At 38.7% G+C, this 25,820-nt stretch overlaps 1 protein-coding gene across 7 annotated transcripts in view; it reads right to left on the bottom strand.

Annotated features, from left to right (window-relative positions):
• The window catches only part of GTDC1 (glycosyltransferase like domain containing 1), a gene marked incomplete at both ends in the record, with an annotated part of 125,578 nt that overhangs the window by 85,033 nt on the left and 14,725 nt on the right, over positions 1–25,820 (bottom strand). For 5 of the 7 annotated variants that reach the window (XM_082001707.1, XM_082001708.1, XM_082001711.1 and 2 more), the window contains 2 exons: positions 4,123–4,296; positions 7,248–7,415. The exons of 1 other annotated variant lie outside the window; for it this stretch is intronic. In XM_082001707.1, coding sequence (XP_081857833.1) covers positions 4,123–4,296; positions 7,248–7,415 — 342 coding nt within the window. The remainder of the gene's footprint in view (positions 1–4,122; positions 4,297–7,247; positions 7,416–25,820) is intronic. One more of the 7 variants, XM_082001709.1, reaches the window with a different exon arrangement.

The raw sequence follows: 25,820 nt of genomic DNA, 5'->3' as shown, positions 1-25,820 counted from the left end.
ATGTAATTTTTTTAATTTCCCCAAAACAGGCTCGCCCAACACATGACAGTCACGTTTCTGTACAAGAGATACTGTCAGCGTCTTTTAAAAACTTCTGTTTTAGTCAGGAACTCCCCTGATTGGCCCTAAAGTACTCTGTAAGTTGGCAAATTCTGCCTCTCTTACACTATAACTAAAAAAATATAAAACCAAATGAATGAAATTGTCCTGTTAACTGAACTAAGTTATAAAAGCAAATGAAGGAACAACAGTCTAACAGAATTAAAGATCTAATTCTACTTCAAAATGTGTAAAGCATATAGTACAAGATACTCACTAACAAGTTCCACTTAAACGAAGCTATTTTTATTTTCTGCTGTAATCGTCATCCTCTCATGTTTCTTTTGTATTATTCCACCTTAGCCCAATGTGCATTCTGAGCTCTTAGGAACGTTACTTCATTCTTGCTTATAAAAACATCTTCCTTTTCTGCCACATCGTGGTAATAATAAAGATACACTACAATAATACACTAGTAATAATAACAAAAATCTGTATTACAATTTTCACTGAAATGAATTCCAAGGAGTACCTAATGTGACCCTGCCTTGCTGCCTGCCACAGACAGTAAGGATGCAGATGGGCCGAGAGAATTCATACAAAATACCAACGAAGACCTTCCAGAGGCATTCCAGCAGGGTCTGCTGGTACATGGAGAAGCAAGTACCAATGACAACATCAGTAAAAAGGAGATTTTCTTCCTGGACCGTAGTTTTCCAGTGCAAAAGTGGAAACAGATTATATCAAAATAGAGTCTATTGATTGTACAGGGGGGAAAAAAAACCCATACATTCAGGATTTTATTTACATTACAATAGAAAAATATACTGAAATTAAGCCAATGGCAATATAAGTGTGAATTACAATGTATTTAATTCACTGTGTTATAAACCCCCAGTCTGATACACAGCACATATGGCACATAAGATGAGCTACTGGTCTACCCACACCCTTTGCAATACCTACGCACTATGAAAGGACAGCCTTAACTTGGAGGGGCTTTTTGTCTCCAAGCTTAGAAGTACTCAGATATGTATTTCTACATAGTATCCTTCATCAGAATGTATGAAGAGGAGAATTCAAAGTCAAAAGTTACAGAGGATGAGTATGCCCGGAGTAGCTGTGGCACTACGGCAGCCAGCCATCGTCAGAACCAGAAAACAGGAGGATTAGGTCAGTAAATATCTTATTCTACTAAATCCTCAAATCCTTTCATCTCTTCTCATTGTCAGATAAGGACCACATAAACACCAATACATGCCCTTGTGACAATATTTTTTATAAAGATTCTTCTTACTAATAAGCTTCGATAACTTCCTCTCACAAGTAGAAAAGTAGTGATTAGGACGCCAATCTGAAATATTTAAATGCACATTACACATATGTATAAAGGTACCTCTAATAGTATTCACAAGTATTTCCTATGGTATCCTTAATCATTGTACCTTCAGTCTTAAGTGATCATTTACTATGCTGCTTGTGCTAGCTTGTGTACCCATCATCTACAGTAATTACATTAAAAGGTAGATACGTTACAGGATTAACACATGTGACACATTCCTTTATTACACTGGTTTTGATCAAGGGTCAGATATATTTTATTTTGCTCTACAATTGCAATATTAATCTAAGATAATCTTAAAAAGATCACCATCAGATGCGTGAGGATGATTTCTCAGATCAACTCTCCCCCAAATCCAAATGAAGATTACATTTAAGACACAAACACACCCTGAGACATTCACATGCAAAATAAAAGAGGTCAAAGTACAGGGAAAAAAAAAAAATCACCCTGGTTATTTTGCCTTCAGAATTTTTAAATATTTTCACAACATCTCAGCAAAATTATGCATTTTAAAAAGACTGCAGGCACTGAAATGATTGTCAGTCACGCAAATAATCACTTACTTACACTGTATGAGTTTGGTCTGGATAAAGCAAATTACCATTTGAAAAATAACTTGAAAAACACTCTGGGCTAAGAGCTTGCTTTATTATTTTAGGTTGGCCACAATTTTTCTTAACCTTTTTCTCCTCAATCTCCATCCAGTTACTATACTAGTACAGTCAAAATTAAAAAAAACAGCATTCAATTGCCACAGGTGCATTCAACATTATTTAAAACATGATCTTGTAAAGAAATAGTAAATATTGGCTGCAGCTGAAGGTCAAAACCCAAAGAACTTCAGAGTTATGCAGAAGCAGTCCTTTCTTCTGCTTTTTTTGTCTGTGATGATATTTGGCTTTCTCTTAAAAAAAAAACCAAACCCAGAACTTACATCTAGAGTTAGTTGTTGAATAAAATATCTATTAGAAGTACTAGAGCTGATACTAATCTGTGTTTATAACTACTCTGCTAGGAAAGTTGTACAGTCACACAGTTGTTTATTAACATCTTAATTTTGTCCACCACTGCTGGAAAATAGCTTTTTGGGTATAATTTCAAGTGCAACAACCACAATAAAAACGTGAAAGGTGTCCTGCTTTGCGAGATGAGATCCAATACAAGAGCAGAACATTAAGAAGAGCGCATGGTAAGATGGGATCTTCCCACTTGACCAGTCTGGGTAGTAGACTACTGATTTTACCCACCTAATCACCTTTTGCTTTGGACAAACGATCAATGCGCGTATGACTTCAGACTAATTTGTCAGGTCTCACTCGACCTTATCTGCCAGGGCTGACAAGTCCACAAAAGCTGATTTAGTATATGAGACAGGTTTATCACAACTTCATCTCCAAAACTAGGCTTGGGCCACATGACTTCCTAAAGGTGTGCCAAAAACCACGAGACCCTTTTAAAATGGCTCGATATCAAATATGCTAAGCACTCACAGCATTCCCTTACTCTTAAAAAACATGGTCTCTAAGAAGCAATATTAGATTCCCAAAGATGTACAGGTACCGATCTCCACTGCCATCCAGGAAGCCAAGTCCCTAATTAACATTCGAGGATTTTAACTCACTTGCCAAAAACATAGGTTGAAAAACTTAACTTTAGACGTTGATTTTTAAACGATTTGCATCAGTGCTTTAGAATATAAAGTTTTCCAAGATACTGAAATGCAAACCTTGCAGCGTGAACATCAGCAGAGTGCACGACCTCAGCTCCCGTCCTATAAATCCCTCTACCCAACCTACCAGAAATGTACATTTAGTCTTTGAAATAACTGTAAGTACAAGCTGGTCAGGGACAAAGTTCTCAAGTGCAGCCAGAACTTATTATCAGATCAAAAGTCGGACTCTTCCAGAGTCATTATGGTGCCTTCCATCCTTATTTCCGCAAAAAAATGTACCCAGCATCGTGTTGGTTTTAAGAGTATAATCAAATTGCAGAATCCTACTCTATTTAGTACTGGTCCCATTGAAGCAAAGTTCCTGTTTGGTGGGAGGAGAGTCCCTTATAACAGGAAAAACAATTGTGCCAGGTTTAATCAAAAGTGAGAAGGATCTAGCGAATGTTCCCTTTGAGCCACATAACCCACCGCTAATTTCAAGACGGGCTCTGAAAGGAGGGTAATAAAAAACGTCCTTCAGAGTAACCGAGGAAGACTGAAGAGCAGCTACGGCTGCAGCTAACGCCAACATCTGCAAGTCTGCTCCCGGCTGCTGGGATGCTTTTTGCCTACCTGGAAAGCAATAAAAGAAGAGGTAGGGGAGGGAGGAGGGAATAAAACCCCACTGCAACACACCGAGGGAAATACAGCTTCCTAACTACAGGCTTATCACTTTCCCTGTTCTCTAGCCTTTCCTCCTCCTCCTTGACCTCCCCTGTGCAAATACACACGGAGCTGAGGAGCAGACAGCTCCTTAAAGACTAAAACAAGTGGGAAATCACTAAAACAAGCGGGAAATTGCTCATCCTGAACGACGCACGCTCGCACGACGTGCACGGACAGGCTTAGCAGATAAGGCGCTGCTTGAATAGCCTCTGATTATTGAAACACATTTATCAATTAGGGGATTTTTGCATATTATCAAACTCTTTCATTAACGATGCTTTAGCTGATTAGTTAGAACGTCACCATAAATAGAAAGTTTTGACAGGCTAGAGGCAATTTATGACGTGGAAAATGTACTGACCTGCTCACATCAGGAAACCTGACTGGAAAATAAAGAACTTGGCACTTCGGTCTGATTATTTTTTCCAAATCCTTAGGTCTGTGGTCAGGAATCAGCTTCATAAATTTTCCAATGGATGTAAGAAATGATTCCATATTAAAAGCAGAGTTGAACACCACGACATCAGCAACCAAACTGTAAAAAGGGGTTAAGATTAATGAATGTACTGCTGCTGCAGAAGGAAAAGAACTATTTTAGATGTAATGGAAATAGGATACGTATTCTCATAAACAAACAAAAAATGCAAGTGGAATGCTAATTAAAATCAGCCTTTTCACATGAATTAGGAGTAGCATAAGTACCTTAATTAGAAATGTCTTGATTTTTGTCTATCCATACTTTTGATACATTTTTTAACTTTCTTAAACTAACTAATAATTTATTATCATTAGTCTAAAGGAGCACATCCCATTCCATCTGTGGATCACTTTTTATTCATAAAATGGTAATAATAATATTACTCCCATTATCTCTTAAAAGCATTATAAACAGATAAGGCCCACTGTAATATGACTTTTGTAGATTTGAACTTGGAAGAAAATGGAAATTCCTTAGAAATAATGCTTCGCACTGAAGAACAACTTACCTTTGGATAACCTACCTTCAAATGACCACGTGTATCAGGTAGCGGGATACTAGAGAAATAGAATTTTATTTTAACCTATGCATACACAATCCTGATTAAAAGTATATTCACTAAATATGTATATATAATATACATAGCACACGGCACAGAAAAAAGTTCGAAAAAAATTGGCATATTAATGCAATGTTTTTCTCTCTGCTGTTGTGTTTTAAAATCAACCAGATCAATAATTTTAAGATGTAATTAAATGATAATGTATTATTTCTCCACTTAGAGTCAGCCTAGAGAAAATGAGAAGCTATCTAAAAAACCTGAAATATCTGAGAGTTTATCCTGGAAGTGCTGACACAATCTTAGCTACGCTGGCAAACACGCAATGCTAACGGAGGTAAGAAACGTTTTATGGCCGGTTGGTTTTCTCAATATGTTATATATTGTAATACAGACCTATGGGTCATAAAATGCATTGAGGACACACGTTCGTAAGTCACTGGGCTGGTGAAAAGTATATTTGAGGTGAGAGGCTGTCATTCATCCTCACTGCATCACACTGTCTGGTCAAAAGAGAGACCTGACACTGCTCAGCAAAGCAAGAGTCAGCAGGAAAAGCAAAAAAACCCAAACCAAAACAAACAAAAAAAACCAAAACACCAAATCCCAACATTAGAGGGAGAAATAATCCTTCCCAAGCAGGCTGTGGAAGCCAAAATACTTTCTGGAAACCCAACCCTTTCCCCACCTCTGGCTTCTACCCCTGTAGTCTCCTCCTTTTTGTACAAATGATCCCGTCGTTCTTTCTGCACTGAGTTACAGAAGACATGAGATAACACAGGAGCCCAGCACATTTCTTTGCTGGTCTCTGACATCTAGCAAAATCTCCAACACCATCGTCTCTGCTTCTCTTGTGCACGAGGTCTTAGCTGCCCGACTTTCTCCTAGAGGCTCTGCATAACACCAGCAAATTAGAAAGATCCTGTCACCCTCACTGCCTGAGCAGCTAAAAGGAATCTCAGTCATTACTGAAAAAAATGATTTTATTACATAAACTCTATAGAATCATTAGGGAGAAAAAAATTCTCTTTCCTAATGATTCAAAGCACCAACCTGAAGATTCAAAGTGCTCCAATTTCAATAATCTCCAAAACCTCAGTGCAAAACTGGAAAGATGCATTTTTCACATTTCTAGCATTTCTAACAGATTTGGAAGATGGGAAGATGGCATTTCTTTACAGATGACCACTAGATAGTTACAAACAGTACAGAGGAGATGAATTCTATCTGCTGGGGTCTCTGCAGCAACAAGAAGGGAAGATGAATATTATATAATTACATAGAGAAGCTATTGGAGGCTGAAGGAGACAGAATGGAGTACCTATAGAAGTGTTCAATTTTTTTTTCCCCAATGCAAGAAGATTCTTTTATTATCTTAAAAAGCGCCTATTTTGAGGATGAATGTATGTCAGCTTATAACAGATGTGTGAAAAATAACAGCCATAATAAAGCAAAATATATATACAAAAAATGTTTCTTGCCCCAGTGCCAAAAACTACACCTTTTTGCTACAAAATCTGAAAATCACTGCTTCTGTTCTCAAAAGACCTTTCACTATACTTTCCCATCTTTACTGCCCAGTAAGTAAAACATGTTGCAAATGCAGTGGCAGAAGCAGCTACAGAATGGTCAGAGTATACACGGATCACTATTTCAGTATCAGCTGGCTTCTATTATAAAGATTGAGAAGCTTAACTTGTACCTTAAAAGAGTCAATCCCCATTCCTAATAATTCTCCTACTAACAGATAGGTGAGAAAGATCATGGAAATTAATTTATTTCCATTGAAAACAACTGAGTTGTGCTGTTTCACTTAGGTCTGTACTGTGCCTAGCCACAAAGCCTTTCAGTGTTGCTGTTATTAACTTCTTTCATTAACTCAGATTCGAGAAATACATTTGTTTTTAGCAACAATAAAGGACCGCAGCCTTTAAAATGTCTGAGTATTTTAGCACTGCACAATTCCTGAATACGAGATGAAAGAAATACAAGGATTTATCTGGTATGTTTACTGCCTTCTCTTCACAAGGAAAGTGCTGCATTACATTTTAATTTCTGTTTATTCCCCTAAAACCCTCTACATAATTTCACTTGGTTGCAGTAAAAGCTACGGCCAAGCAACAGCTGATCAGTGGCAGCTTCGTGGAGCATCCCTGAAAAAGCATCTCGCTTACGGCCGAGACACGGCTCAAAATCCGCACCACCAACAGGAACGCCACGGTAGCCCAATACAGCATCGGTGACTTCATACAATTCATCGAGATGAGTTTGTAGAGCAGATTATTTTTGCCATAGCACTCTTACCAACCTCTCTTTGGGACCCTGCTGGTACCTCGGTTTGCTGCAGGGTCACGGTTTATACGGAGGAGGATTCCTCAGGCTTACGATGCTGCGAGGTTGTAGACAGAAGGACACCTTAAGTAACGTGGAGCGGTGCGGAAACACCTACCATGAAAGAATCTGGTTGTACCCGTACTGAAAATCCCTTTCCTGGCATTTCTGGACAGGATATGCCAATTGATTCTCGTGGAAGTAGAGGACCTTTTTCAATTTGCCAAGGTCAGGACGGAGGGCGGCGAGTTCAGCCAGGTTAAGCACCGAGCTTGCAAAGAGGATCCTGGAAAACAAGGAGAGCAGTGTTTACCGTCTGTGAGCGTGCTCGCAGGGGTCACCCCTGCCCCTGCTCCCCACCCCAAGAAAAACATAACCCCTATAGGGACACATCAATAGCTAAGCCTTAATACCGTGTAGCAGCATGCGAAGTTTTGATCTCTTAAAAAGCAGCTGCTAAGAACCCAACTAGAAAAGCACTGAATCTCATTGGTCTTCCCAGCTCGGTTACAGAGAGATGCAAAATAAAAAAAAAAGCTGGATGGATTTTATTGAAAAAGGCAAGAAAAGCTGTATCTGAAGGACAAATGGAACAAAGATAAGGCTGACTAGGGAATACTTTGCTTGCCAGTTTCATTACACTTTACTTCTTTATGCAACCAACTACTGAAATTCAATATATGAGCAGGAATGGCACATGTTCGTGTTATGACATAAACCCTTTTGATTTATGCAGTGCACTTATCTAGTACGGTCTGGTTTTCTGTTTTTTCTTTTTACCCTTTTTCTGTTTCATTTTCACATCTTTATTAGGTATCCTCTATAACAAAATGTTGTTTCTACCCTTGCACCCCAGTATTGCCGTAGCACCCCTGCTATTCCACAGTCTACAACAGTGCACACATCTTTCACTTATACAAAGCAGGCACAAAACAGCACTCCAAGCTGCTACCTTAGCCTCATAAAACTTACCAGGCTATCAGAAAATGAACGTATTTAAATGCGTAATACGAAATCGTGACTGTAACCAGTTTCACCACAAGTATGCGAGCATCTCTTGTCCCCTGGCTAACGCCGCTTTCAAGCCAACTGAATCCTGAACCTTGAGATTCGCAGAGCCGTAAACATTTGTGTTACACATTTCTCATCGTAAGGGATAAAAAAGAGAACAGGTATTTATTGCACATAAAACAGTAAGCTTTAATAAACTACTCTTCAACATAGCATGTTTCTGGCTTTTTTTTTTTTTTTTGCTGTCTGCCGTTTTGGTGGTTCAGATTCAGAATCTATTTATGCAATGTTTAATTCTTAAACTTTTTCCTATTTTTTTCTACTTTTATTCCTATTCTTCCCATTCTTTATGCTATTTTATTCCCACTCTTCCTATTTTTACATGCATTTTGTGTTCAAGAGTACTGTCAAACTGACATCACATAATATTATAAACTTCTGATTCCAGCTGTCAACCTTAAAACTCGTGAACTCCCCCAAACACCCACATATATCACTATCACCTATGCTACCACACACCGTTCTTCGATAATCTGTATCTACAGAGCAAACACTTCCTAGAGAACAGATCCTGTATCCATCTTCATCAACCTGAGTCAATGCTAATCTGAAAGGCTTACGAAAGTAAGAGATGAATGTTATTGCCTTGTTCATCAAATATTTGATCGTTCTAAAGGGACTGTCAAACAGAATGCCAATTAAGATGCGAGCTTGGGTTTATTACGAGCCATACTAAGAGGAAAAACTAGTTTTACGTTAAGTCATCACTTATTTGTCATGAAGAGTAATAACCTCCGGACCTCATAACGACCTGGGTGCCAGGCTCAAAGCAGAGGCAGGAAAGCTTCCTACGGGCGACGTAAAACCCCCGCTCAGACGGCTGCGAGTTTAGCACTTGAGTGACAAAGAAAATACAAACAGGAAAAAACGTACCCCAAATATTACAAAAGTTAGATTAAACAGTTGCTTGGCAAAATTTTGGCTATTTCTGGATTGCATTATAGTTTATCCTTTCCTTTCCTGATTTTTCAGAAAATCTCTTTCTGCGATGAGTTAGGAAGAAAACTGGATTGATGCAGTTCAGTCTATAAACTTGGCTGTGTTTGAACGAAGAGAGGAGAAAAAAGAGATGGCACAGTGGCACTGAAACACGGGAAGCAGCACAGACCAAGACGCAGAAGCAAAAGGGGAAAGAGAAGACAGTCGGGGTGCCAAGGTTAACATGATGACTGGTGGGAAAAGGGCAAGGGGAAGCACCCTGAGAAATGAGATCCAAAAGTTAAAAGCTTAGACAAAACCATGCAGCTCTCAAATATCTGAACTCGCTCAGATAGACAACAGAATAACTAGGAGAAGAATATGAAAAAAAGACGGTGATAGCCGCAGGAAAGGAAAATAATGTTTGCAGTACCAGCTTAGACCAACCGGAGGACTGAATAGCATCGTTAGAGGGAGTGGGAGGCTGGCTTCTAGTAAGGCTGAAAACTTGGAAAGCTTGCAAGAGGTAGACCCAAATTTTCTCCACTGTAAATGGGAAGGGATAAGACCCAACTAACAAGCAGATCACTTATCACCACCCAGCCCATCAATAAACCAGTGTCAAGAGAAAACTGATGTGAATACTAAAAATTCAGATTTAGAGCCTGAAGCGACACTGCTTACATTTCTTACCAAAAACCAACCAAACAAAACCACTTAACTGGTAATATTATTCGAAAACACCCTTCTTGTTTCGCTTGCATTCACAGCATTTCCAGAATTTAACCCAACAAATACGAGATGTTCTTATAGTTGTTTCTTTACCGGCATAAGAGCTGCGAACCACCAGCGATAACCCATTTCTCTGGCATTATAAGCTTAAACACCACCTGACAGCACGAGTCCCCAGGAACATGCCCGCAGAGCAGCCATGGACGTGGCTAATGGACTCATGCGGGGCACCGGAGGATATGCTGGAGTGTATTTCCACTTAACACCTATTTGCAAGAGGAAGAAAGAAAAGTTTATTGTAATGTAACATGCGACATATATTTATGTCAGTTGCCATTCCGTGTGACATCAACTTTCATTTTACCTCGGGTTATTATTTAAGTAATAAATCCTAACAAGGTGAGCTTTATCATCCTACGGAGTGTATCCGGGAGGTAGAGACACAAGGTGATGGCAAGAACGCTCGAAACGTGATAATTCCTGACAGCTGCTGCTTGAGCACAAGTTAAATTGAACAGTTTATCTCAGCATAAAGATGTTATAAGGTTTTATGTTTAATTTAAAAAAATTAACATAAAACCCAGAGAAAGCAGAGTTAGGCAATCTTTCACAAACATGACATACTACAATCACTGTATAAGCTGGATTAGTACTTATTACCATGCTACTAGAGAATTAAGCTGTTTTTAGACCACCAAAGAGCTTTAAATTGCAACTTTTGTCTCTGTAAGAGAAACCTATATTTAAAACGTCTGCTAAATTCAAATTAACAGCTACATCATTAACCTACCATCTCACAAACCCCCCCACTTTTCAACTGCTATTATGGTATTTTTATCTAGACCTACCAACACATAACATACAGCACTCTTCAAGAAATACATTGCGCGGATCCTCACAAAACCTGCGTTGAAGGTCACATTTCGAACGCGACTGCCCTAACTCTGCTCTCCGGAATACCCCCAAAGTATTTTTTTTTTTTTCTATCTTACAAGTGACATTCCTCCATAGAGCAGGACCATCACACATGAAGTAGCATCACTGCCTTGGAGGCTGGCCAAATCTCAGGGCCACCATCCACACAAGCCTTGTCTTACGCTAAGCTTGTGCTTAACTTGAATCACTTAATAGTCCTTCTGACTTCTGAGGAACTACTTATGTGAATTAAGTTAAGCATGTGCTTAGTTCATACAAATATTCACGGAAGGGAAGCTGAGCGCGCTTGCAGGTTGAGAGCCGCAATGCGTCTGGAGAACACTCTGACCTTTGCTATTGTCTTTCCGATTATTTTACACCAAAGGACTGAAAAATCAGTAAAATATAAAAGCCTTTACTTTTTTTCATTACCAGCAGACAAAATGACTAGTACAGGTTTCCATTTATATCAAGCAAATGATAAAAGTAATGGTGCTAAAGTATTTTTATTTTGCTTTATAAATCTTCTTTGTGTCACGTAACCATGATTCATTCTTTTACAGCATTGCCCTAAATCTTTCAATTAAACTCCCATGCAACTTAACTAAAAACACATTTTGCCTTCCCCCTGGGAGACCACACAGGGCATATTTATGTTTCTATGGATATGGAGACTGAACTTTCCAATTCACCAGGCTTACAGCACAAAAAAGTTAAAAAACAAGTTAAAAACAGCACCTGATTTGTACGGGAATATTCCTTCTGTCTGGCAGAAGCTCTGCCAGCACGAAGGACTGACGGCCACGGCCACCTCTTGCATCGCAGCCCAGGTAACCCACACCCAGCTCTCCCTGGAGAGGCAGGATTTACCGTAGGGTACGATCCTGCACTGCAAATGAAATCCAAGGTCATGAATCTCCGCGGCAGAACAACTACATTCGCAGTACAATGAGTTTATGATTGAAGGTCTGGCAGTCCAGAAAAGAGGTACGAGCACTCCTCATTTGCCAGGCGCAGTATTGGGATAAAACAGTTAGATTTGGGTATGGCTACAAATATGAGCCTTTTGGGGGGATACAGGTACTAAAAAAAGACTGTTCATTAGATGGCCCTGACTGAATTAACATTCACCCATCCTTCCGGAGGGAAGCGTGATGCTGGAAGAAGTGGTTTTGCACCAGTCTAGAACTAAAACCTTGAGCACTCAAAGGCATCAAGTCCCACCTGACAAGGCATTGACCGCTTTGCTCTTGCCAAGGCCCAGATTACACTGTAACAGCATTTCTTTTTCCTGAAATTTCAGTTGGCAGGTTTAATGTCATAGAGCAGAACCTTAAACCCCCTGATTTTTACCCCAAATACGGTTTTATTCTGAGCACAGTTCTTGTGCAGTCAGCAGAGCAAGTCAGGGTGCCACCCGAGGCCGCACAGGCACCAACGACCCAACAAATCGTCATCGATAACTGTGAAACACAGAAAACAGCCACACCACTGCTGGTGGCTACATTTTCTCCAGTTGATCAGAAACCAACCAAAATTTTATAGCAAAGAACAGGAGCCGTTAGGGGAACCATGTGAAGTGAGATTAGGGGCAGCTCATCCTTCTAGTGAAGGCAAGCAGGGTTGGGATAGGAAGACGTACCGAACAGTGCTCTGCTACGTTGCCTCCCTAAATATCAGGGAAATAAAGCAAGGAAAAGACAAAAGGTATGACCATAAACACATCCACCTTGAGAAACAAGGGCTTCAGAGACCATGGTGTCTTCGAGCTCCTCAGGAAGAAACCTGAGGGCTTTGGTTCCTCCATCTCATCCACTACCATACTTTCCTTGATTTCAACCCAGCATGGATTTAGCTTTATTTTTCAAATGTAAATTCTATATCAAATAGCATTATTAATGCCCGGAATGTTAAACAGACTGATTATTTTTGTTTATTATTACACACATTTTTATATGAACAATTTGTAGAAGTTGAATTTTTATTACTAGCCCAAGAATACACAAATTGCAAGCAGATATGAAATGCTTTTCCATTTTCCATTAAACAATAGATGACTCCGAATTTCTGAACAATAAATACTAATAAGTGATAATATGACAGTATACAGTATAATAAATAATAAATTAACAATACTTTTACATGGAATGTACAAATGTAAAAAATGCTTATAGATATTATAATATATATCTCATAAATTAAGGTTTTCTAGATAGAGCATAATTTGAAATGTTTACAAAAATAATTAAGTCTTACTATTTTAACGTTCTTTATTTTTCAGAACAGATCACAAGGGCTGTCATGCCTTTCATCTTAATTAGGCCATGTGTTTGTCTTATTTGTTATGTACTTTCATAAACGTTTACAAATATTAATTGTAAAGAAAAATATTTTTTCCTCTTGCTGTAATTACGTACATATAGTACACAGTGATAAATATTCATGGCTGCTACCAGTTCAATAGTTTGGGATTTGGGGGTTGTCTTGCGTGCTAAAATACAGTTGAAATGAATAGCTCGTTTTGAACTCATATTGCCAATCCCTTTTTTGATATTTTGATTTAGAAATACATTCTCCCCCCCTGATTTTATAGTACGTTATTTCAGACTACAGTTGAAATTCTTGTTCCTACTGTGACAGACCTTAGGTATATTTTCCAAAAGAATTTACTGCCTAGAAATCAAATGCATTTTCCCCTTCTTCATAGATACCACAGCCCAAACAAAACCCTAAACTATCTGCATGCACATCTGCTATCTGACACAGCGGGAGGCGAAGGGGGTTGTGTTCGCAGCCACACTACTGCTTGTCCCACCCTTCCCTGTGTCTCCTCATGCCACCCAGACTTTCAGACCTCTGTTAGGACCATGGGTAGAGTTCTCGAGAAGCTCCTGGCTCAACCTGTGGACCCCACTGATGTTATTCAGCAAAACTAGAATGGGGCTGAAGCTGAGTAATAGCAAATCTCTTGCCTTTAACATATCCAAGAGGTTACATAAATTATTTAATCTGTAAATTACTTGGATTCTTTCTCAATTCCCTCCTAACCCTTCGAATTTTTATTTTGTACGGCCGATCAGAATATTTATGCACAACCAAATCTCAGAATCAAATTTTGGGGCCAGATGCCCAGCTGACACAATTGGTTAAGAACTAGCCTTAAACGCTCAATGACCTTTAAACTCAGAAGATACCGAAAAGGATGTGAAAACAGTTAATCAAAACTACGTTTCTATTTAACGTCAAAAAGTAAGCCTGAACGAGACTCTCTCACAGATAAAGCTTTTAGACGTTTGAGGGGGGAGTATTTTGTTTGGATTGCTTTGGTTTTTAGGCAACAGCACCGAAGCTTCTTGAATTTTAAGTGTGGTACTATTTTTTTCCCTAATTTGTAATTAAATTTGGCTTCAATTAATTGCTAACAGATGCACATTTTTAGTTTAGCGGCCAGATTGTTCACCATGGGCTACTTCGTCCTCTCTGTTTCCATGAAGGGAGAGGATGAGACCAAGCAGCCATAGCTATGGTGATGGGGGGAAGGAGAAAGCCATGAATCTACATCATCTTCCTCACTCAGATTTCATCGTCAGCATTAAATAATAAAGAAAAGACAACTTATAAGAGCAGAACGTGGGCAAATCAGAATAACCCACTAGTGAAAAGCAGCCGTTGCTGGATGGCCTATGAGATGTACGACTAACTCTGCTCAAGTATATGCTGCAACGGAGCAAGAAAAAAAAAAATGTAAGAAAAAGAAAGGACAGCGTCTGAAGGCAACAAAATCATCAAGGGTATATACACAGGATGTAGTGATATACAGTAAAAAGACTTTTTTAAAGAGACTTGTAAAACTAGTGTTCTACTCAATTAGGTAACATTTAGATAGCATTATTTATTGTTTTAAAATCTGCAAATTCATTTCATCCGTTATCTTACCTGTCCAACTCTGGAGAAAAAACCCAAACATGTCAAATGACTGGCACGAAAAATGCAATATGCCCAAGAGGTTATAGCAACATGGAGAAGTCTTAAGACTACACATAACACTATTCAGTAGCAGATCTGAACAACAAACTTTGAGGACCATTACTTCACATCATCTGGTGTGGATATATGGACCTCACTATAAGCGAGACTGATTCCCCTTCAGTGGGATAAATCCAATTCAGTGCAGCACAAACTCATCAAAATCATGAGAGGTTCCCCTAAAAAAGTTTACATGAATAGATGCTCTAATGAATGAAGGGTGAAGTAAAACAACAGCCGATTGTCCTTCACTTTAAAAAGTACTGACAAACTCAAAACTCAAATCTTCTCCCACTTTTCAGGTTTACACATTTAATATTTTAAAACAACAGAAGACCCACTCACTTTGCACAACCACAGAGAAGATGAGCAGGGTCTTAGCAGACCAGTTAGTTTTAAGCTTCAAGTGCCCCAAAAATCCTGTTCTCTGAAGTATTTCAGGCTGTTTTGTATGTTGCTTTATATACCTTGAGATCTAAACTCTTTTTTTAGAAATCTGAAGGCTATCGCTAAAAGGAACTTAGTTTTCTTAGGAAATGGATTTCACATTTTTCTAATATCCCATGGCTCTGATTGCATCTCATACAATCTAGTCCTTTAAAGAATATTTTTATGGAAGCTCTTAGCTAATTTTCCCCCAAAACTCCCACTCCAGAGCATCAACCCAAGGCATAACTACTGCCTAGGAATGGGGACCTCAGGAAAAGCAGGAGTCTTCCCAGAAAACTAATACAGTCCTCGAAAAAACTCAGACTGTCATAAAACCTGAGCATCTGGCAACTCTGTCACCATGAAGTATCCATATGGAAGACCGAGATGTGTCAAACTACCCAAAACGAGTTTGGATAGTGCAGAAGAGGGAATAAATAATTCAGTATCTTCAACACTTTCAACAGCAGGTAGTAGCTATGCTACCTGCTTCTACAACGTGCCAAAATGTAACATGCGAGTGAGAGCGAGCGAGCGAATGTGAGTATCTCCAACCTGTTTTCATGAGGATATTTTGCTCGAGGAACTTCTCTTTTTAGAGGCATATGATCCATATCAGATGTTCGTCAGGAGCAGGCAGTGCTACAGAACATTAGGAATAACTTGGTGATTTTAATATATATTCACAAAGTGCATACTCCTTCATATACATGTATAAAAAAAAAAACTTAATCAAATATTACAAACAAATACAAGGCAAGTACAAATATTTATTTCTCCCAACTGCCCTTCACACTTCTATAACATTTGTTGCTGTGGCATAATGGCAACTTTTCTGCATTAATATAAACCGAGCAAGCTATTCAGTGTGATCAGTGTACTGGCAATCAGAACTACCATTTAAATGTTTCTGTTCCGTGTTCACACAATAGCTCAACTATAAAACTACATTGCACAGTGTCAATCTTCTTCCTTCTCTTCCCATAAGAAATAGCCACACATTGGTGCGTAAACATATTCTCTGTGAGTATAAACGATGTTACATCATTTATACTCACAGAAAATAAAGGCACACTGCTGTTCACTAAGAAATTAATAAGACTAATGCTTAAGAGCCTCCAGACCTCTGTGTCCAGTGTCTATGTAATAGATACAGACCTGTATTAAATAGATGTTGGTATTAGATATAAACTAAATGAGAAAGCGCCATGAGAAGAGCAGGGATGTCACAGTACACTAGTCTCAAATCTCCAGGAGAGTAGTGGCTCTCTGATTTGACTATTTAGGTCAAAGCCTAATATCGTACCTATTCCTCAAATATCAGCATGGGCCAACATGAGCTACTCACTAGCCCTCAAGTGACCGTGATCACTGCAACATCTTACTGGGCATTTGATGCTGCTCCTCCAGCATCTCTTGCACGCAGAAGATGATGCTCAGTCACAGAGACCACAAAAACAAGAGGCTGCAGGAGAGCCCCACTCACTGGTAGGTACTGGCGGCCCAAAGCCCTACCTACACCGAGGTATTTATCAACCAGCACTTACCACAACCATGGGGACAGCAGCTAGACCGATACTCAAAAGCACATCAATAAGGAAAAATTCAGTCTTCATGTACTACACACTATTTTTGGCCGGCAGGCTTTCTTACTAGATCATTTTTTAACTCTGCAAAGCCCATACTCACTACCAGATTTGAACAATTACACCGCAATGGCTGAACGACCGACTGCAGTGAGATTTCAAAGTAGTGAGACAAACACTCTCCTAAATTCAAAAGCTGCCAAACATATTTCAGCAGACTTTCAAAAAATAATTGTTTTGTCTGTTCCGAATTAAACTTTAAGTGCTTTAAGAGAGTTTTCTCTACAAACATGGCTAAAGATCACAAAGGGGAGCATTTGGATTGAATGTAAACCTTCAGTCATATATTTATTAAATAAAACTTGCATCATGCCTGGCATATACCATAAGCTGTTTTATTTCCATTTACATAACATGATTTTAAGTGTAATCTGTATTGACATCCTATCATTTTATTTCACATGTTACCGTAACAGGTTTTTATTTATTAATGTCACCAGTAAAAGAAAAGGAAGAAAAGGGTCTCAGCTTTGCAGCTTGGGCAAGGCAGTTCGGAGCCCCTGACATAGGACATAAGGGGCCAACGCAAGAGCAGACACATACAGGAGAGAATTCAAAGAAAAAGAGAATGTGCGCTAAAGTGAGAGAATTTGACAGTTCTGAAGCTGAAGCCTTTTGCCCATTTTTGGCCTCCAGCTCCTGGGTGAGCGTCCCGCAGGCTTAAGAACTACACTGGCCATTTACAGTCACATTAAAGTCAATTTTGACAACACTGATGAATTCCCCAAATAATTCCCCAAACCCAACCCCAATGCTGCAACATTTTGAGATTTTCCCCACATGGAAGAACACAGTAACAATGTAATAATCTAATAATAATGCTTTTAGGCTTCCAAATATTTTACAGATTATGTTTTCCCAATACATCTCATATGCAACTATGGTATCCTGAAACTTTCAGATTCCTTTTATCCTTAAATAAAGCCCCCAGTGCTGAATGCCCATTATTCCCCAGTAACATGCAGGAGAAACACACACCTCTGGGCTCCAAGTCATGCATAACAAAGTCAGAAGAATATACTAGTTGCTTTCTAATCTTCAAGATTAAGAAACTGAGGCCAAAGCTTGCTTATCAAGGGCCACGAAGAGAACCAGTGCCACAGTGAGAACTCGGGAGCCCAAGCCAGAGCTGAAGATAACCAAGCGTCACGGTCTACTGATTTAATCAACTCGTATATTATCACTCTGTCTACATATCTCATGGACCCTGTTCACCACAGTACCTGACAGACATCCTGAAATAAACTGTTATCTTCATGGGACTGTACGTAGCAATTCAGTATTTTCAGATACCGTATTTTCAGGCATGGACGGTACACGTATATGCACGTTTGCATGGATGCACACACGGATATACTTACACATATACACAACATGCATATATACTACATCCATATATTTTCTGCGTTTTTATCAAACCCCATAACAGAACCGAAGCGCTGCATTTTGAATTAAGCTATTTAAACTATGGCCAAGAAAATTGTTGACAACAGCTAATTTGTTATTGGGAAAAGATTGTGCATCTCTCCATCACAGAAAGCTAAAAATCTGTTCGAGGTGGCTGGCCGACAAGCTTTCGTATCAGCAAAAACTGAGCAAAGTGAAATAGTTCTGGTCAAGGTCTCCAAATAAACCCATTTTTCCAGTGATGCCTTTGGACTACACATAAAATTTTTCAGGGCTCCTGAAAAGGCACCTTTACTCAAGCTGTTTGTCAAGATGACTGGAGATGTTCTTTGGAAAGTATTTCCAAAAAGGTTCTGGAGCACTGGTAGCTGTACCATAATCATATGGGATTAATTTTCTGTATCTCTCTCTCTATATTGCTGGAAGAAACAAGTTAACTTTAAAATTCAAAGATCTTTATACAGCCCTGTGCTCTTAGGTACAAACATTTAAGTAAGCTCTTCCTGTCAAACACTAAAACGGACATTAAATTATTATAGATACAAGTAGTAAAATTTCTTTTCTGCTTTCTCTGTGAGCTCCTGCATCTTGGTATTCCTTGCACTGAGTGTAAAAGACAATTTAATATCTGTGATTTAAATTCCCACTTCTATTAAAATACTAAGTGTGTGCTGGATGTATAAACGCATGCCCAGAAGCCTGTGCCAGAAGCAGCCTCAGGAATATCCTCCATAAGGGATGACTCTACAAACTGGCTCAGGAAAACACTATTTATTTACCATATTCCTTTCCCCAGCATCTTGCGGTGAGTTCAGGATGCCATCCATTCGTTCACCTTTGTTTCTTTTCTTAAAAAGAAATGAATAAACAAACAAACCACACAGAAGGAAGGAACTTAACCATTCCAGCCCCAACTGAACCCAAAACCGCGCACTAAGCCCGATGACCAGCGCTTGTACGTGCTCGTCTCACCAAGAGGGTGAGACGCTCCTCTTGACTTCATATATCATATTAAAGAAGGGAATAGAGTTAGTCTTTAAAAGGAAGGAGTGGGGGGAAAGATGGGACATCTGCCTCACTCCTCATGACACAGGACCTGTGGATTGACCTGATGGGAAAGCAGCAAAATCTGGTAAATAATTAAGTTCTTCCTCCTCTCTAGCTCCTGTGTATTAGTAGAACTAAGAAAATCAAGGAGGAGCAAGGCACTAGTGAAAAAACATCAAGTCACGATGACATCCACCGGGGTGACACAGTGCAGTGTCCGGGTCCCATAGTAGACCTCTTTAGGGCTACTGCTTCAAGCAAAAATTAAACAAGATTACACAGAAACAGTTCAAGATTGGTATTTTCCAGCTTTGTGTCATGTTACATTATTTGAATGAATCTGAACTTTTAAAAACATCGAAACACCAGAGAAAAGTGAATGAGGGCTGTAAAAAAAAAAATGTAAGAAGTAAGACTCTTACTAAAAGCCACTCAGGTTGAGTATCACCGATGGTAAGAATAGGTAACAATGTCTTCAGGAATATACCACCAACGCTCTTTTTATTGCAAGATGAATATGAGAAATGCTTATAATTTTCACCCACGACTTTACTCAGGTTGTGCCTACAGGTTTTTGCACATCCATCTCACAGGAGTCACCGGATGAAGCCCAGGGTTCCCACCACAGCTGCTCCCCCCACCTTCGAGGTTCGGAGTTACACGACACAACGAGGGCTCAGCTTTATTGAAAGCCCTGGAACTACAGAAAGAGCTCTTCAGAAGTATAGAAAAAAATATGCAGGATTTTTTTTCTAAGTTACCCAAGAAACTCAAAGCAGCAAGCACTCAACATCCCTCTTCCCTCCACTCACAAGCACTTACAGAAAGCCCGTTCTTAAAACTTCTTCCCAGACAAAATTCCCTTTTATCTTCCATTTATTTTCATTTTTACCTGAAAGGCAGAGAAGAGTTGGGCTTTTAAGTGCAACAAACACAAACTGGACTTTTTTTTGCAGTGCATTAGGCTGAGGTCTACTTCCACCAACATGAATGCATACCTGAATTCCCACAAAAATAACAATTTCGCTCTTCTGATTTAAGTATGGCATACATTTAATGTAACGTTCATCTATACACGTTCTCACTGTTTAAGAACTCTGCGCAGGTGTTATTAATAAAATAAATTTATTTTTAAAAAGGATGCTATTCTATAAGCTTTGAAGCTCACACATAGTCTAACTTAACCCAGCTTGGGCTCATCTGGTCTTTAAATGACTTCTTTCATGTGGTCAACCCACGAGCCATACGTACTGCTGCTCAATCACGCCACTGTACATCGTCAGCGTGAGGATGATTTGCATGATTTGCATTTCCTGTACCGTTTGAGCTTCAATGAGCTCTAAGCACCACGTACAAAAGAAACCACCGCCAAGTAATGCAAAGATTTTACTTAAACCAGATGAGAGTATTTTAGTCAGCCTGCCAGTACTGGGGGGAAAAAAAAGTCTCAGGGATATCCTGTTAAATAAGGATTTATTTGGAGGGAATCTGAAGCGTAGATGAGTAGCCACTTCTAAAGTATAAAAGTTGTAAGAATTCCTTAATAAATATGGCCTAGCAGAAAATAATTCAGTGAGAACTGTTTTTTTCTTCAATATTCCTGAGATTTTGGCACATTATGTTAATTATTTACGTATTTAATAGTACATAAATGGGTTCTGATTGCATTAGCTTTCCTACAGTATAAAACTAAGTCTAATTAAACCAAATTCACTGATTGCTGGTTAAAATTTCTCCCTATGAAGGAATCTTTTATCACAAATGATCAATAAAAGCTGTTGGACAAATAACTATGATAGAAACAGCATTACAGTGGGCTTCAATGAATAAGTACTAAAGTGAAGGAAAAAAAAAAAAATAGAGTACCAGAGCCTCGTTGTCATGAAAAACAGAGACAGATGGGGAGACAGACCTATATGATGCTACAAATAGATGAATATCTTGTAAGGATTTCAACAAATGTTGTAAGACCTAGTCAAAATTTGAAAAACTACAGATTTGCCTGTGCTGCTCTACTGAAGTTCACCTGAAATCCAAGCCATAATAAAATCATTATACCTAAGTTTCAAAAATAGCAATAAAAATATAGAGTATCGTTAAAGTCTTTATAAGATCTTTTCTAGATAATGGCACAATTAATAATGCCATTAGTACAAACCCGGTGTTAGTACGAGAAAGATTAAGAAAGTTTGCTTTAATAGCTACTTTGGAAACGAGGTGTATCCTGTTCCCAACTTAAAAACAGAAGGCGTGCACGTAAACTTCATGCGCAATATTGTATTTTATAGTAAATCTCTCTTTAAAATAGTAGATAAATACAGACACTGGAAAGAGTAATAAATAATAGCACGTCGATACAGTGAACTGCATGAGACCAGCTCCAGGGTGTACATCACGTATGCCTGATAGCAACCCAAGACAGTCTGTTCGAGCACTCAAGGAATCTGCATATAATCATGCTTAATAAAAACCACAGAAAAAACTCCCACTGCTGCTGTTACCAAAGGACATTCATTTTTAGCAAATTAAGTCTTCATTTTTCTGTATTGTTCAAATGTAGCCAAATGTAAGAAGTGGCAGAAACTGTAACCGAGGGGTTAAATTCCGTCTTGAATACAAAAAACACAGCGAAGAGCAACATTTAATCAAAACATATACTTCCTACATTGTGACTGTAAAATTTAGTAATCGAAACTGCTACGATATTAAAATTACATTCTGTCATTTTTCCACTTAGAGACCCCCTGTATAATGCTCCTATTTAAAGGTCAGCTAATTCTATTACAGAAAGTAACTAATAACCTTTTACTAATTCTTAAAGACTTGCAGTTTTCTAGCACACCAAATAAATAATACACTGAAGGAAGATCCAATACAAACACAGCTTTCGAATATTGTCTCTACTGTGTGGGCAAAAAAAAAAAAATCTGTATTTGCAAGAGACAAAAGAGATCATTAGAAATTTAATACATGGTTTTTGCTCTGGAAATTATGAGAGCATGTATAGATGGAACTTCTTCAAAGCCAGGCTGCTCGTCCTCCCCCATGCTACAAGATGCTGAGACCAGCGAATCGGGTGTTAAATCCACTAGTGTCCAAGCCCAACCAACAACCCCAAATGTTACACAACACCTTTTTTTTGTCATTTCCTAAATTTGCAGGACATGCACAATACCAGAGAACTAAATGAAGAATTTTGCTTACAAACTTTTCTGCTGTCTTTAATAAAACGACTGCACAACATGAAAATATCAATGGTAAAAATATACGTATTTATATTTTATTCTCATGACATCTCTTGTATGGGAAGCTTTATGAATGCTGCACACTATATAAAATGATGAAAAAAAATATCCACTGCTTTATTAACCGTTTTTGTTTTACATAAGTAGATCAGCATTATTTATGATCAGCCTTTCCTCGCACACTGCTTTGGGTGAGTTTGTTCCTAAGAAACATTACTACGCTTGAAACTAAAAATAGATAGCTATTTTTAGCTATTTAATCACAGGAGGAAAGAGAGACAGTTTGTATCAGTCGTCTTTAATTTACAAAACAATTCCAAAATGCACCCTATGCATATATCATGAAAATCCCTGGCACACAACCTCCGGGCTCGCACACCGTGAGCTGCGCGCCGGCTGCAAGTGGAAGTAAAATGGGGTTTAAGAGATTCCAGCAACAATAGTCTTGTGACTAAATCAGAAACAGAAGCCGAAGTCATGAGCCAAACAGATACCTATCGGTTTCCTTGAGCTTAATCTGATTAAAACGTGGCTCTCAAAAATGTTAAATAGAATGCCACGTCAGAGAGCAGGCAAATGATAAAAATAGTTCATGACAGGAAATCATTATTAAACCAGCATTACTCGTGTATCTGTTATGGAAATTTCCCTGTAATTTTTCAAGGTTTCCCCTTATGCTTTTCTTGAGTTGCCTGTTAAACTTTCTCTCCCCACCCCCCTCAATGGCGTGTACGTTTGAGATGTAAAAAGAAAATTATCACTGCAATTTTCCAACTATGCTCTTCTCAATACCATCTCAAGTGTGTCATACATCATCTTGTCATTCACTTTAACAAGAAATCATATAATATTCAGAGGCAGAAAATAATCCAAAATGAGCAAGTACCACTATGGCAAAAACACATTCATATGTACTCACATGGCATCACAGGAAAAAGGAACAAAAAAAAACCCCCACACCCTTAATCTTAATTTCAAGTAATTTTGTAATGAAAGTATCTTAAAAATATTGAAGTGGGGAGAAAATTTTCTATAAAAAACTGCTGGGAATGACAGCAGAGCTGCTCTAAAGTCCACCAAAATCAGAAGAACAAAACTGTTGATAATACACTATTGCAGCTCAACCTTAATGTTTTCAAAAGCTTACACAAATAAAATAAAATTCAGCACCCTAAAAAAAAATATAAAAAATAAAGTCATTATTACTATCCTTCCTACTATTATCATCCCTCTCACAACCATCCTCTGGATTATCGTGCCTTTAGAGCACTCCATAAAATACAAACTAGACTTGCAGCATCTTGTCTGGCATTTAGTTACATGATGCAGAAATAGCTTTTAAAAAAAATAAAAACACACCACACAAAAAAAAAATACTTTTACAAGGTCTTATCTTGCAAGGCTAACTCCAATTAATAAAAAGCTATTTTGGCATACGGAAGCGACTTCAACAAACTTTAACAGCCACCCCAAAAACCCCTTGGTTTCTTTTTTAAATGTCATTGGTGGAGAAAAAGACGACATCAATCAAATTAGTTGTCTTTTCATTGCAAACAGGCATTTAATCTCTAATGATGATTCAGCCTTCCCCAAAGAGCCCCGATTTAGTTGACCATTGATGCGCTGGCTTTCCAGCAGAAAGACACCCCACGACCCTCCTGAGCTACTGCTCATCTTCCCAACGGCCCCTTCGCCCAGCCGCCTCCTCACGGCTCTGCGTGGATACTCAAACACCAGAAAGTTTTTAAATTTTAAGTCCAACTCAGAATTATTCGCTACTAGCGCATCGTAAGACAAACACATGACGTGAGGAAATAAAGAGGCGCTTCAGAGACATACTAGACAGAGCCCGGGCTGGTATTTAGTCAAACTCCAACTGCTACCCACCTAAAATCCAAGGATGACAATGCATCATAGAAATAACGACAATTTTTAAAGAATTTTTTTTTTTTTGTATGTTTTGCAAGTGTTTTCTAAGACCTTCTTGATTTTTGTCCTGGGTGTCAGCATATTTACCCTGCAACAGGCAAGCTATATCTGACTCAGGATGAAAGGGAACGCGCATCCTATTTACAGTGGTGCTTAAACCTTATTCCATAAAGAGTCTTCCAAGAGCACTTACATCTATTCTTAATATCCCTCCCACATTACAAAATTATTACATAATACTGGGAGTAATCAGCTCACGGTCTTACTACAGTCATCCTCCCCGACAAAGCAGGGAAAAAAAAACCCCAACTGTGAAGCATTAGAAAGTCAAGGTTCAAAACATCCACATTTATTGAGATCGGTGCAAATTTATTTAGATCTCAATGCACCAAGACCGAGTGCTGTCTGCTGATACAGAAATGCCCATCTGCTGGTAAATTCAAAGCCTGTGTTTCTGCAGTGGCCTCTGCCACTGACACATGCAATGTCACAGCGAAGACACAACCTGTAATGCTGGAAGAAAAGCTGGCAACAGTTAAACCAGAACTAGTTTTAATGTTAACTTTAACATTTTACCACGCCAGAACACAGTGAAACACAGAAATGTCATGCTGTCCTGGCATCAGAATTAAATAGCTTCCTAATCTGAAATACCAATATAGAAGTATGGACTAACAGATTATTAATTTATTATAGTATTCATAATAGCAGCAATAATACTGACAACAGGCCATAAGACAGAGCCAAACATGTCCTTCCAGGTGAGAACTGAATGGGCAGAGTTCAAGTGTGCACCAACAGCCATCGGGGTTGATGTAAATTTGTCCACAACATGCCTCTTCTCATTTCATACCCACTCTGAGATGCTTTTTCCTCTGTATTACCCTAGGAAACGAGCCGTGCAAGGGGAAAAGACGCATTCTTGTGGTTCTTAGCAGCAAAAATATGTATGCTTAGAGTTACATGGAGGGCCAGAACACCTCCTATCGCTGAAGGCTAAATGAGTCATCCACTTCAGAAGAATGACCAGTAATTAAACAAGAATCTTTAAAGCTGTTAAGTGCGAGTATCAATTTCAACCTACGACACTGCAGGGAATGAAGCTTCCTATGTACCGAAACCATCGATAGATCATACAGTGGCGGCACTTGCAAAATAACCTCTCACCTAAGGAAATTCTTCTCCTTAGGAAGCAAAACAAAAACAATTTAAAATATTTATTGCCATAAATTTCATCCCTGTTCCATAAACTGCTTAAGAGACATGACGTCATGCTAACTACCTAGACCTGTCTGGTTGATAATAGTCCCAGATTTCAGGCTGGAG

The sequence above is a fragment of the Phaethon aethereus genome (genome assembly GCF_964289735.1).
Source record: "Phaethon aethereus genome assembly, chromosome: 6".
In the NCBI taxonomy this organism is placed as follows: domain Eukaryota; kingdom Metazoa; phylum Chordata; class Aves; order Phaethontiformes; family Phaethontidae; genus Phaethon; species Phaethon aethereus.
The sequence above is the reverse complement of the archived record's forward strand: the minus strand, read 5'-3'. Positions and strand labels throughout refer to the sequence as shown.